Source organism: Myzus persicae, unplaced genomic scaffold (genome assembly GCF_001856785.1).
Source record: "Myzus persicae strain clone G006 unplaced genomic scaffold, MPER_G0061.0, whole genome shotgun sequence".
NCBI lineage: Eukaryota > Metazoa > Arthropoda > Insecta > Hemiptera > Aphididae > Myzus > Myzus persicae.
In genome coordinates, this window is record NW_019101025.1 from 98,028 (window position 1) to 113,208 (window position 15,181).

The 15,181-nt window shown below is 29.9% G+C and overlaps 2 protein-coding genes across 2 annotated transcripts; one reads left to right on the forward strand and one right to left on the reverse strand.

Annotated features, from left to right (window-relative positions):
* Positions 1 to 5,063: 5,063 nt before the first annotated feature.
* On the forward strand, positions 5,064 to 6,828 carry LOC111027408 (60S ribosomal protein L30). Its single transcript, XM_022305785.1, has 3 exons — positions 5,064 to 5,253; positions 6,191 to 6,336; positions 6,597 to 6,828. The coding sequence occupies exons 1-3, from the start codon at positions 5,233 to 5,235 to the stop codon at positions 6,775 to 6,777; spliced, it is 348 nt and encodes a 115-aa protein (XP_022161477.1). The 5' UTR covers positions 5,064 to 5,232; the 3' UTR covers positions 6,778 to 6,828.
* A 1,224-nt stretch (positions 6,829 to 8,052) lies between these two features.
* Positions 8,053 to 15,176, reverse strand: LOC111027406 (porphobilinogen deaminase). Its single transcript, XM_022305784.1, has 4 exons — positions 15,041 to 15,176; positions 14,477 to 14,975; positions 10,184 to 10,515; positions 8,053 to 8,797 (listed from the first exon to the last, which is right to left on the reverse strand). The coding sequence occupies exons 2-4, from the start codon at positions 14,868 to 14,870 to the stop codon at positions 8,390 to 8,392; spliced, it is 1,134 nt and encodes a 377-aa protein (XP_022161476.1). The 5' UTR covers positions 14,871 to 14,975; positions 15,041 to 15,176; the 3' UTR covers positions 8,053 to 8,389.
* Between the last annotated feature and the right edge of the window lie 5 nt (positions 15,177 to 15,181).

Sequence of the window (15,181 nt, forward strand, 5' to 3'; positions counted from 1 at the left end):
CAAACATAAAAAATACACAGAGCGATTGATAAGTAGTGGGGGTTAACGAAGAGGAGGGTCGTGGACCGCGGTTGAAGTCGTCGGCAGAGTGCGTGAGGGCGCTCGTCCCGCGCTTCTGAGATTTAAAAATTATATACTGCAGTCCCCAGCCGTAGTCGTATATTAATATAAACATTTAATTAATCAGGATTAATCAATTGTCAGTGGCACACACAAAGAGGGGAGGGGCTAAAGCACCCTCCCCATTCCCGTATTATTAATACTTAAAAAAACAAAAAAAATATCATCAAGTTTCAACTTTCGTCAACTAAGATACGTATTTTCATATCCGTCTCACCGGATTATTATAGCTATAGCCAAATAGCCAATCACTAATAATATATACGTACCCAGGTGGCTAGGTTGGTTGAATTCATTTTTGGAAAAACATTGTATTTGTATACCAATTTTTCTAAAATGATCAGTAATTTTTTGGTAAAATTATGAGCTACAAGTACAACACATACTACAAGGTATGTGACCTTAATTAAATTTTCAAGCTTTAGCGCTATAAAATTTAATATTTTATGCATTTTTAACTACAAATTAATTGTGATTTTGTCCAAATTTAAACTTTAAATGCTTATAAAAAAAACGTGAAAATATGTATAAAAAAAATAAATACTATTAAATATCTTATGAGGAACCAATATTTTTAAGATTTTGACCGACCGAATAATTTGCAATTAACATTTTTAGAAAAAAAAATACTAGAATAAATCAAATACAATCAAAGCGAAGACGGCGAAGACCAAGGTTATCAAATGATTTTAACTAATTTATTTTTGTTTTTTAAGATTATTTTTAAAAGTACTGAACATTTTCAATTTTGATTTCCCAAAAATACCAGTGCTCTTCGCCATATTTTTTTGGCACATGTCACTGTCACTGTGTCAGCTATGCATGATTGGCAACTTTTTTTTCAACGACGATCTATATTTTTATAAAACAATATGATCAACTAATATAAAGATACAACGTAATATATTATAATATTATAAAACGTTCGTATTATTTCCTATATATTTTAATTTGTAAGGTAGAATGCAATGGCCAGGGTGACAATGTGGAATTCTGGAACTCAATGGACAAACATTAAACAACTAAATTATCGCTCAAATAAGTACCTATAATAGTGTATAAAATGCATTAATTGAGCTCCAGCCTCCAGTGCGTTGATTTGCGAGTGTGGCACACTGGCACTCGTAGGCTCAAGGCTGTCAATAAAGAATTGACGTCGACGCCCGACGGGCGACCGTCGAACGCGAACCAGTCCCGTATATTTATATTATATTATATTAATAAATAAAAATGTAACGATAATAATAGATATCTGGTAGTTATCAGTAACAATATCTTAATATAGACCTAAATTTGTATAAATAAATAAAACCATTCGAATCCACTGATGGAAAATAATTGTCAGATAATTACCCACGGTCTTAGATTATTTACCTCAAAGCAATACGGGAAAAATCGAATTCACAGTATATTAGTAGTAGAACATTAGTGCGTAACTATTAAATATAATATTATATATACTGTATATATAGGCTAAAGCCGACAAGATTACAAATATCAATATATTGGCTGGCAACTGATTTATTTTATAAATCTAAAATCAATAAGGAACCCTTAAAATGCCTTTTAATTACAGTAACTAAATAAATGGTAAAATATGAACATGGAGTCTGGGCTCAAAATAGCCGGAAGCCCAGTCCGCGATCGAAGACCTGCGGCCCAGTCTATTCCTACCCTGGCAGTGCCGAGGATTATTCATTAAATTATAGTGGGAAAATGTCAATGGGGGGTGGGGATAAATACATCCCCACCCCCTGGCTGCGCCACTACAGGTGGATAATAATTATTTGGCTACCTATATCTGTTTTTTTTTTTAATGACCCATATATAGTCGTGAGGTGTGTGGAGGTTACGGTTGGTTGAGGAACACGTGTTTATGTTTTGCCAGGATTAATTATTCCTGGGGTGGTTATCCATCCGAGAGCTAGCTGTGCCTTACGATGCTTCAGTGCTGCACATATTACATGACCCATTTTAATAATCGCTACAAAATAATGGTACATAATACATAAAAATAGCTAATAAGTAAAAAAAGAATTTAATTAATTTTAGTACATTTTTTTTAATTTGATCTAGCAGGACAAAGATAAAAATTACTGATACTAAAAATAAATAATAGAAAAATGGAATCCAATTTAAACCTTCCTCTCCAGTGAAAGCGACTTAGACACAGAGACCGATGTGTCCTGTTGTGTATAATTTAGCACCGTTACAAATTCGAAGGAACAAGGCGCAGGTTTGCAGAGTGCAGGATCATAAAGAACTGTAATGAGGACAAAAACTCACTGTCAAAATAGCAAACATAGCAAACACTGAAACACTACAAAAATTCCCATCATTTTGATTCAAATCAAGGAAGTCCCCGTGGGGACCAGTTGAAAATGTAATAAATTCAAACTTCAGTAGTTCAGTGGTTTCTGGGCGTGAAATAAGGAAGGGTAGTCTGGGGTCAAACAACAAGAACGGCCCGTTCAGAACGGGTACCTAACTAACCCCTGCTAAATGTTAGAGGGAATGTGTCTAACAAGACGTACGCAATTGACAGTGAATCGTATCAGAACCAGGCACGTAGCTAGAAAATATTCTTAAGGTGGGACAATATTCACTGGTTATTAATTATTATATTGTATTCTACAATTTTTATTCGTCGCAATAGAGGTTTAATAGGTAGTCAAAATAGTGAGTTCACTTCACAATGTTAATAATTTTTATTTTTGTTAATAATTTTTAATAATTTTTTACTTGGCAAATGTGTTTTGTTATTACCAATGTCTACTAAATAAATAAATGCTACTGGTTGACGTTCGCTAAGAAAGTATTCTCCCGCTATATGCCCACGGCCCGCGGCCCACCACTCCTATAGTCATATGCTTATATCTCACGTATTTTCGATTTTTAACCATTTGTTATTCAATTTATGACTAGTTGTACTGTCACGCTAAGTTAATTATTTTTTTTCCAAAACCAAAGATTTAAAATAATATATTCTATTTTGTGTTAAAATGTATTTTATAATAAAAAATAATAATAATCGAAAATATCTAATTTTATTTAGGCACCTATAATTATAGTAAGTAACAATGGCTTTAATATTTAAGGTTTATAGAATATAATAGAATAGATATTTTAAACAGAAAAGTTATAACTGCATTTTTCAGAAAAGAACTATTTGTCTATTTACTAATTTCTCAGTATATTCCCTATCCCACCATAAATTATATAACAATATATTATAGATATGTTACTGTGAATGACATGACGTAAACGTGGTAAATGTCGTCATTCCCCGGCAAATGATGTCATTGACCTAAAAATTGGTAAATGTTGTAAATATAGACATTCCCCGGTTATTGTCGTCAATACCCGATCCCCAGTTTAGTTGAATAATGATGTTCAATAGGTACATTTTATGTCTGTGTGGACGATCATTGATACGTGTGATGTGGGTACGCAAATAAGCTTCATTAGTTAAACTTAAAAACATCATGACGGAAGTAGATACGAACAATTTTTAAAGCTCGAAGTCGGTACAACTGTTTGTATCCCAATAAAAATCAATGTGTTTATAGAACTCGAGGTTCTCCGCGTAATTTACTCGCTGTTATTACTCTTTATGTGAAGATGGCATGTATAAATTATGTAAGCCAATAATTTTAATTTTTATAATATTTATTTAATTTCAAATAAACCCGAATGTTTGAACCAGGTACAGAATACGGCGTATTGAAACACAAATATACACGACCACAAATTTCCCAGTGTAAAGAAAAATTTCTAGAACTAGATGAAGCCATAAAAAAAATTAAAGATAGGGAAATTACATTACGCGAAGCTGCAGGGCAAGGAATACCTGGTCAACAAGGCTTCAATCGATGCAACTGCAAAACTGGTTGTGGCACTAAAAAATGTGCTTGCAATGCAGCAGAAATGTTGTGCAGTTCAAACTGTCATGGTACCAAAACTGTTAAAATAAATAATTTATAATATTCATTTCAGCAATAAATCATTATTAAATGGTACATACCTGTGGTAAAATAATCAGAGTATTATTTGAGATTTACCATCATTTACCACCAGTTTTGGTAAATGACATCAACCGCCATTGAAAGATGAACATTTGAGTTTAAAATGTATTTTTTACATAATTTACCACCATAAATACATAATTGAATCATTTTGGTCAATTACGTCATTAACCAGGGAAAGACGTCATTCACCAATTTTCGTCTTTCACCGTAACATATAAATATATATTATAATTTATAGGTACATGTTTTTATACCACTGTTTAAAGTATATATAAATAATAGTAATAAGTTATCCGGTCTTTAGTAATAACTAATAGTATATTAAACCGTGTTGGCGTGTTGTATATTCATTAATCATAATTAACTAAGAATTATTGGGTCCTTATTATATTTTTATTCATTCATAGAATTACTGCTGATTAGAATAATATTTGATATTTTATGTGCTGGCAATTTATTGTATTTTAATAATGAATTTGATTGTTACAATTAATAGTTGTGGACCACTAGGTAAATAAATACATACAAATAATTTAATTATTTTGTTTGATTTCATCATTGATTAAACTATTGAAGTACTTTTGTATTTGTTATTTTATTATTATTGTTATTATTATTTAATTTTAAATGTATAAAATATATTTATATTACAGTATGAATGTATGATGAGTAGAGCATTGAAAATACGAGGGATATGAGTTGTAAGCATCAACTCAACTTGAGACTTGAGTGGCTAGAGAATTCTTACTTGGCGGGCGTCAATTACTAATAAGTAACACTTTGCTTTAATTTCACTTGGTCACACTGTATATTTTACCAGTGTTTGATTACCACAACCATGGTCCACTAATATGAGTTATGATAACACAACGTCCGCCCGTCACGCTGCGCACGGCAACGACGAGCACGAGACCGTCAAAGCATCAATCGTCGACGTCATCCCAGGTTCCTTTTCGTCCGGCGTCCGCCATTCTCTTTTCGGTAACACTTACCGTACGTCGTGACGTTTGCCGTCGGTGCCGCTTACCAGTCGGATTTTTTTATTTTTCTCAAATTAGTTTTTACTAAACACTGACCGTTTAAGATGGCCGCTGGAAAGAAACAGGTACGTTTTAAAAGACATGAAAACATAATAACCGTGTTCTTGTAAATAAGTTCTGCGCTACTATACAACAAACCACGTGTTAAGTACTGTTTTTGGTAATAATTTGTAATTGGATGTGTGGAATGACTAGGTTTTTGGAAAACACTTTTTTGAGAGTCCTTAGTAGGTCATTTATCCATAGGTATACATTTTTGATAATTAACCGGTGTCTAGTGTGGTTGAAAACGATTTTCTTTTTTCGGGAGCATGTACTTATAACCAATTAAAATAAAATAGGTTTGTTAGAAGCCTTGCCTATTTATTTTAGTTTTTAGATGGCCACTTATATGTATCGTTGAAGTATTGTTATAAAAACCGAGATTTTCTAAAACTGAATTCTGTACAGTAGGTGGCTTCATTAATTTTATTTGTGTACATGGGTAAAAGTCATTATGTACCGCTATTATACAGACTTATCATTAATATAGGTGCATTTTGTAATTTTGATGTACACATAAATATTACACATTCAACCAGCCAATCAAAAGTTAAATAAAAACAAAAATTCATACAATATAACTTCATAACCTCTATACAAAAAAATTGTTCTCTATACTCTTGTCTCGAAAGAATTGACTGTTTTCTCAAACTTATCGCCTTTCAATATCTTGGGGATTCTCGAAATTGAATGTGTTTTTCGTTTGGGACACGGTTTACTTCTCACATAATATAAGGTATAATAGGCCAATTAAAATCATAAGTAATTGATCATAAATAATCTAAAATTGTATGACGGATTAACTTAATGTAACCAATATTGTCTATTAAAGTATCCTTTGAGGTACATTTCTACCATCACTTTTATGTTTGTTACATTATGCGTAGTGAATCTTATTCTCCTAGATTATACTATTGTTGTTTCCAAAATGTTAATTAGATCTTAAATTATTATTTTTAGAAAAAAGCTTTAGAAAGCATCAACACCAAGTTGGCTCTTGTCATGAAGTCTGGAAAATGTGTCCTTGGCCTGAAGCAATCGTTGAAAACCCTAAGACAAGGAAAATCTAAGCTGGTCATCATTGCTAACAACACATCTCCGTTAAGGTGAGACTGAGAAGTAGGAAACCCCCGTTTCTTATGGTTTTTAATTTTCAATTTCCGATTTTTGGGGTTTACCTATGGAGTAGTCTCAAGTTAGACCATGATTTTCTTTTTTTCTCTGTATTACTGGTTAGGTTATTAAATGCTTAAGTAATATAGGTGGTTGAAACCTATATAAAAAGAGGTAAACCAGGTAAAATCAATCACCTATATCATTATGTTTGAAAAAAATATATTAAATTGTTTGTTTTTTTATTTCTCAGAGTATCAGAGATTGAGTACTATGCCATGTTGTCTAAGACTGATGTTTTCCAATACTCAGGCAACAACATTGAATTAGGTACCGCATGTGGTAAATACTTCAGGGTTGCTACGTTATCAATCACCGATCCAGGTGATTCAGATATCATCAAAACTATACCTACTGACCAAGCCAACCAATAATTGCTATGAAATTGTGTATTTTGATTTAATAAATATTATTTCTCAACATCAGCATTTGTTTATATTGTTTTAGTCATAAGAACGTGTAACGCGTATGGTTGTCTACATCTTAGAAGCATACACATTACAGTCGGGAGAATTAATTTTGTGTTGTTATATGAAATATTTAGGTCATAATGAATATATCTCACCATTATTTGTTGTCTTCGTCTTGCAATTGTATTTGACAAATTTATGTTAGGTTATGTTACAGTTTTCATTTAGTTTTTTAGTTTTAATATTAAATTATTAATGAGATATTACCTATTATCATTGATTATATCTATTCTATTATTAAATGTAATGGTATCAACATACATGATTTGTAGAGTAATTTTAGGTAAAAGTGAAAACAAGTAAGTATAAAGAAAATTTAAATCATGATTTAGTTGGTAAAATTCTGAACGTTTTATGCAAGTAATATTCTGTATCAAACAATTTAGAAACAATTTAAATAACTGCACACCCCCGAAGCCGGTTTATTCAGCTAGTTTTCTTCAAGTGTATAACTTTAAAAATATTTTGACCAGTTTTGACTTTTTTATCACCTTTTATTTATATTCAAATGAGAATTTTTTTGTATAAATATCGAGGAACCAAAAATTGTGTTCTGTGATGTAGGAATAAACCATATTTATATTTTACATTATTTATTCATTAACCTATTTATGAAACGTACATGTATCTAAATTGGACTAGTACCTACCCTAATTACTGAATTTTATTTAATCTTTATGATTACGTGATTCGTGGAAATAATATTATTATTACGTGTTCTGTAGTGTTATGTGATGAGTGGCACACGAGTAAATACAAATTGTTGTAGTACCTACTTATTTACAATATTACCTCAAAATTGAAACGGCTAAAACTTCTAAAATAATAGTTTCGGAAAAAACGATTTTTACACCATCGTTTTAAGACATAATAAACAAGTCGTTTATAAATATTAAAATCGAAAATGGGAGAGGGGGGAGTAAAGAGTATTTTAGCATCATTAAAGGCTTAATACGCGAAGTTTGATTTAAAATCGTTTTTGATAAAAAAAATCATATATTTGTCTCCTTATTTTCTTAACGTTCATATTTAGTCATAGTTTAAATAACACTTATCTAATCTATTATTGTGTATGAACAAGTTTGAATAATTCTTCATCGATTTAATCACTATCCAAATTAATTTTATTTCTCCTAATTTAGATGATAATTAAAAATAACAAATAATTATGTACATATGTTTTTCTACAAATGATATTGCTTTATTAAACATTGTAGAATTTATTTCCTTGCACTAGTGTGTATGTTTACCACTAGAGCAAGTTATTTATTTCTATCCTGTGACTTGCAGGGATGGTACAACAAAATAATATATATAATCGGTAACTAATTGTAAATATTTATATATTACTAACAATAATTATAGTAGCATAAGAATTCAACAAGGGGTAGTCATTCAAAGAAAAAAAGGACAAAATAATAAATAACAAGGGTTAACATAAATCACCAAAACCAAACATAACGACCCCCAGAGAATAACGAAGAAAGTGAACCATAATAAGTTCGGTCATGTACAATTATTTGATGGAAGAATGAATTATATCTTTTGCCGCATTCATTACATCAAGGGCACCCTTGCTTATTAAATTCTCTGCTAACTCTGTACCCAATTTTAATGCTGTATCCAAATCTAAATAACTAATTTTTCCTGGTGTAACACCTACAAATTGTCTAGGTTGTTTGTATGGACATTTCTTTGGTGGTTCTCCATCTTCACCTCTGTACTGATCAATATGGCTCTGTATTACTTTTTTATCTGCCAACTCTGCAGAAGATGAACACTGTAATTCTTCTGCACCATCAAGACTCCACACGGCACCATCCAAAGACATAGCATTTTTTGTTAAACAAACAGTAGACCTTATACCAACAGGTGCACTACATCCTCCACCCAATCGTGTAAGGAAACCTCTTTCAGCAACAACCTAAAGACAAATACAACAATGCAATAGAGACATGTTAAATTTAAATTCAATGATATATCATTGTATATAAAAAAATAAGCTGAATAACTATTAGTATCTTTGGTATCTAGAAAAACATAGTATATACCAGTGGCAGGTACGTATACAGGAGGGTTTTGGGGGTTCGAACGCCCCCGAAAATTAATAGTTGTGTAATTTATCTATATCAATCATCAATAACTATAATAACTGGTCGGTTACAATTTATTAATGACCCTCCCCCCCACAAATATTTTTTTGTGTATGTTCCTGACCAGGAGTGGCCTTTTTCAGAACATGTGCCAACATTTTGTGATCGGTTTTGAAAAAAATTCAGGTGTCACTGTGCCAATAATATGTGCTCATATAGGAATTAGGAGGTACTTATAAACAATTTTTTAAAAAAGTTTATTAAATTATTTCTATATCCATTATGTATTTTGTTTGTCTTAATGTTTAAATGAAATAGGTAAGCAGTATTAGCTTCTTTCAATAATATTCTCTCTCAAACCCATATGGACATACAGACTCTAACTCTGGGGAAACACTAAAAAGTCTAACATACTAAAAATACAAAATTTCAAAATATCACTCTCCGTAAAATTATGAACGCCCCACCCTATGTGTCTAATCACATTCTTCATACTGACGTCTGACACCAAACTTAAAACAATTAACGTTGAAGCAAAATTCTTTTATAAAAGATTCCATTCTAAATTAAATAACCACTCTAATGAACTCATAAAAAACTTATCTACTCCTTCCATACCCGGTAATCCCCCTAGACGTCTGAAGCGTAAGTGGTGTCAAGATCTCTTAAGATAAGGTAATTTTCAGATAAAAAAAAAATAAATAAATAGAAAGTGTCATCGATGGGTGCCTTCTTTCATCAAACTTTCCATATCAATCTTGTGACTCTTATCAAATATGCCTATTGTGTCTTGTTAATACAGTTTGTGTATTGGGTTTAAAAAAAAATAAAAAATGTTTTTGATTTGAAAAAATTCACTATGGAAAATAAATTCACATATTATCTACCTATATCATGCATTTTGGCGCAAATATTGAGATCAATTGGAATGAGCTATATTTTTTTGAAGTACAAAATGTTATGTCTGGAGGCAGTGAGTTCCAAACTTTTATAATTTTGGTGACTTCATTTTTTAGAAATAATAGATTATTTTGTTTCTAAACAATTAAATCAAAATATTTTTGTTTGCCAAGAAAATTTGGCAAGTATGCCATAGGTTTGCAAGCCTCTGGTATAAACTATCAAATTAATATTCATAAATAAATACTAGTATTTATGCAGCTGGATAATTATGAACTAAAATATCTTTCAATTTTTAATAAAGTCAAATATATTACTTGTAAAACTGTTTCATAGTGATGCAATGGTTCAAGCATTTCTAAAATATAATCGTCTCCTAAACGACACTCGACTGCCAAAGCTCCTTGTCCAACAGCATAAAGCATAACATCTGAATCAATTATTTGGGACACACGTTTTTCCCATCCCATCCTTTGAATTCCAGCCAATGCTAAAATTATGCCACTATAATTTGTATCTGTGTTATTGTTAGTAGATTGACTAATGTCCAATTTCTTCAATCTTGTGTTTAAATTTCCACGTACATCGGATACTTGAAGATTAGGAAATTTTCTTTTCAACTGAGCTGTGCGTCTTAAAGAACTAGTTCCTAAAAACATAATATAAACATATAAAGCATTTATAAAAAAAAAATCATAGTAATCTTGATTAAAATACATATGTATTATGTATACATGCTTAAGGATTGGATTTATGTGTTACCAGGCGCGAAGCCAGGATTATGAAAAGGGGGGGGGGGGGGGATTGAGTATAAATTAAACCAAGTTTTTTACAGTTGTATATTATACATAATACATTTATTAGTGGAAAAAAGAGAAATCAATTTCCCAGATGCTCAAAAACTTTTTGATAAAGCCGCCTGCCTCTTTGGTCAGCATATACGTGTATTTCCTGTAGTTAGTGCATGAGCACCAGTACTTTCAGTAACAAAATCTAATACCAAATCTTGTGTGGGATAACTGGACTCATTGTAACGAGCAATAATCAGTGTGTTTTATTATTTCGATTCAAGTATTTTGAGAAATTACTTTATTTCACCTGGGGTGCTAGGATTTATCAATATTTTTTTATACTAATAAATAAAAAATATGTTTTATAATAATTAATAATTAACTAATGTACCCAAAATGATAAAACTTAAAAAATAAACAAAATTAAAACTTTAAGTCCTCAGTGTAGTAGTGTACCATTGTTTCTTTTGAAGAAATACCTGGATAAAAGTGCAGTAAGAAGTAGGTAGACTGAGTTCTTCAGCACCATTTCACTTTAACTCCTTATAATAGTAGGTATATTATAAAGGTACATTTTTCTTTGTAATTGAACATAATAAATAAATGTTTGTGCATTTTAACATATTTTACATGATTAAATTGTAAAGACAAGAATTATTTCTGTAGAATTAATAGTCAAATATTTAAACATCTGAACCTGTATTCATAAATATAATATATTTGATAATTACTCCCTTCTTCATGTTATACTAAAAAGTAGTTCATATAACTATCATACTAAAAACAACAACACTAAAATGGTCACATAAATAAACTATAAGTTGGAAAATACTAAATATTATAGATTGTACAAACATATAAAAATATATAAAATAACACGAGCGTCCCCAGGAGAGGGCAAGATAAGTCACTTGCTACACCCCCAGAATTTTCAATCTTTTTGTCCCTTGCTCAACATCTATTCAATCTATTCTACTATGTTCATTATCCATTTTAAACGACGTATGCTTTCATCTTCAGAAAATGTCTGAGCACCGCCCATGTGGAATAAGTCGATTGACTAATTATTATTTGCTCACTTAAATAAGATTAATGATTTAAGACTTCACAATAAATGTTAATTGCATTATGTTTAACCTAAAAAATAACATTCAAATTTTACAAAATAAATAAAATATAGGTAAGTACAGGTGTAAGTTCAAATATTAATCATGGCTATTTTTATTATTTAGTGGTAGGTACCAAACAAATATTTTTTAAATTAAATACTATTCAGTAGGTCTGGGATTTTACAGTGTTAAGAGTACTGACAAAATGTGCACCATAAATAAAATAAAACAAAAAAAAAATTGTATGCCGTATATGACCTTACTTTATTTTCTTGCGATAAAAATGTATACACAATAGTCAATAATTAATAAAAATAATAACTTGAATGCAATTATATATTTATATGTGGGTTTATTTTATATCTATTCACATCATTTTGTTTTTTTTTTTATAAATCATCTGAATTACAAGATTTATGAAAAATACAAAATAATTTATGCAATCCATTTAATACTTTAAATGCGTATGGGTAAAACTCTACTAAAAAATCTAAAATGCTTGAAAAATGCAATACAAAGTTTTATAATTGAATTCTTGATAAATAAAATATGTATAGCAATAAACTCCTACTTTGCTATTTTTATTTGTATTCCATAGTGACTAACAAATGCTACAGAATTCAACCCTGGCTAATAAGAAATTAAACTAAGTTTTGTTTATAAATTTAAATAAATCACATCTAAGTTAGATTTTTTTATGTGACAGCAATACATTGGCTGCCATATGCTGAACGATTGTAAACAGCTGAAGTGATTTTAGATTCCTATTAATCATAAGATTCAACTCCGCGCAAACAATAATTTTGAGGACTTTCATTTAAATTATAGCCATTTTCAATCTGTAATCAATAATCATGTACTAATCATAAACTCTAACATTAAAAATATTGTTTATGTGATCTGTTAAATAGGTAAGAAAAACATATTTTGGAGTGGCATCCACTTAATAGTTTTAATTTACTTAAATATATAATATTGTATAGTTGTACCTATAAGAAAAGAATGACCATAATATTTGACAGATTTACTATTTTTAAAAGTTTAGCTATTAGTCATTACTGGTACACAAACACAACTGACATACGCACGTAATATGTATAAGGCATAAATTGATAAGCAAAACAAAATTTAAAACCTCTGTGCTAAAAAATCTTATTTTTACAACATTCTAAAATGCAATTTACTTGCTCTGACAATGATAAGAAAAAATTGCGATAAATTATTTGTTGGCCTATGATCCACAATTTAAATACTTTTGACTGTGATTAGTCATCAGAATACAATTAAATATATTATTAACAGAAAAACGTATCTAAATTGATTACAGGTTGGGTATACAGGGAGATTCAGAAAGCATGCTCTCTAACTCATTTCTTCAATAATGGAGCTATTAAAAATTTAATTTTTGGAAATGTTTAAGTATACCTAAAGACCATAAAATTAAAAAAATAGACATAAAAATCTTAAAATGTTTTGTACTACTTAAGGATTAATCTATGGAGATACAAACATTACAAACATCTATCTCTGAAAATGTTGACATCAAAATCAAAGTTTGAATGATAAGTTTTTAAACTAAATTGTATTTTGGGGATAAAAGGTCTACAATTATGGGTTTGAAAAATGTGGGTGTAAAGCCATACATTTCAATAAGTAATAACTGAGAAATTACACATTCAAATTTTGAATTATGTGCATCAATATTTTTAGAAAAAATATCCGCTTTACTTTGTAGTTTAGAGTAGAAAAAAGGGATTCCTATTTGAGAAATAAAAATTTATTTTGCTTAAGTAATACAAACAAATATTTCAAGAATTTGTTAATAAAGGAAAAAATGTGGTTGAACATTGAGCATGTTCAGTGCATCAACCTGTATATATAATTTACATTCATTTTTTTAATCAAATATCTAGTGTACACTTTAAACATTAATACAATTTTTGTTGCTCTAAAAGTTAAATTATTAAGTATAATATTTGAACAACTGAATTTGACATAGGTACTTTATTACAAACATCACAATAATTACTAAACAAATTAAATTAAGTCATTTAATTTAGTTTGGGATATTCATAAGTCTTATCATACAAACAATTACAAACAATGATAATTTAAATGGATCATAAAATTGTATATTCATTAAATGTTAGGTACATAAAAATATAAAAGTACCTTCTCTAAGTACCTACATAATTAATATTCAAATTAGTACCTACTACCTATTGATAAAACAAATTATAAGTGTATATATTAACACACAGACTAATATAATGTATGCCAATATAAACAAACAGTATAATTTATTTAAAATGATTACCTCCATACTTTTTAGTAACGAATATTAAAGAAACCTATAGGAACTAATTTACAGAAAAGATGATAATATATTCTTAGCATATTTATTAAGCATTGATTTTCCAATAAATTAAGTATAGTATATGACATTTTTGGAGCAATATTGAAAACTTAATAGAATATAGATGTTTGCAAAAAAAAAAACATCATGGGTAGTAAAACCAATATGGCTTTTCAGCCTACATGAAATGCAACCTATAACTTATTATTTTTTTTTTGAAATATTAAATAATTTTAAGTAAATTATGTTGAATTCATTATATTTACTATTAGGCATAATGTGTGTATACTGTAAATAAGCATCATAACATATTGTACGTATTTCAAAATTACAAACATTTATTCAATTACTTACCAATGAAACTCTTTGAAGGTAATGAGTCCAGTTGATATTTTTTACAATCCTCTCGAAGTACAAGAGCATCTCTTGGATCATCTCGTTTTAAAACAGCACCAATTGTTGTTCCGATTTCCATCACAGTTGGTAAATCCTTCAATGAATGTACGATGAAATCAACAGTACCGCTAAGTAGAGCAACTTCAAGATCCTTGGTGAACAAACTTTTCTCTCCGATTTTTGGTAAAGGTTTGTCTAGAACTCGGTCACCCATTGTGGTCATGGAGACTATTTCAAATTCTATTTCTGGATGTAATTCTTTTAACTGGTCAATAACGAACTTGGTTTGGATTAATGCTAATTCACTTTTACGTGAACCTACACGAATTGTCTTGCGGTTGCTTCTGTCCATGATCAATTAATAGTTGGATGAAAATTAAGTGGATAAATTATTGTCACTGCAATAGATTTACCAAGACTAAATGTATGAATAGCAAATTCTAGACCATTATTGTGCCTGAAACATGAATTATACTAGTTGTTATAAACAAATTTACATACAATAATATCTATTGTACTTACCATTAGTCTGTTTTAATGACATTCGTTGGTGAATGGCATTACTAAGGCGAGTAAGGCCAACTAAGTGCTTATGTATTACGTAATTGAATAGCAATCTAATGGTGTATTGGTGTTTCAGTTTTTAGAAAGGAAAAGCGAAAG

Excerpts from the sequence above, each read along its gene's own strand:
- LOC111027408 (XM_022305785.1), top strand. The coding sequence starts at position 5,233 with ATGGCCGCTGGAAAGAAACAG. Across the intron at positions 5,254-6,190 it reads TGGCCGCTGGAAAGAAACAG|AAAAAAGCTTTAGAAAGCAT; the intron begins GTACGTTTTAAA and ends TATTATTTTTAG. Across the intron at positions 6,337-6,596 it reads AACAACACATCTCCGTTAAG|AGTATCAGAGATTGAGTACT; the intron begins GTGAGACTGAGA and ends TTTATTTCTCAG.
- LOC111027406 (XM_022305784.1), bottom strand. The coding sequence starts at position 14,870 with ATGGACAGAAGCAACCGCAAGACAATTCGTGTAGGTTCACGTAAAAGT. Across the intron at positions 10,516-14,476 it reads ACCTTCAAAGAGTTTCATTG|GAACTAGTTCTTTAAGACGC; the intron begins GTAAGTAATTGA and ends TTATGTTTTTAG. Across the intron at positions 8,798-10,183 it reads ACTATGAAACAGTTTTACAA|GTTGTTGCTGAAAGAGGTTT; the intron begins GTAATATATTTG and ends ATTTGTCTTTAG.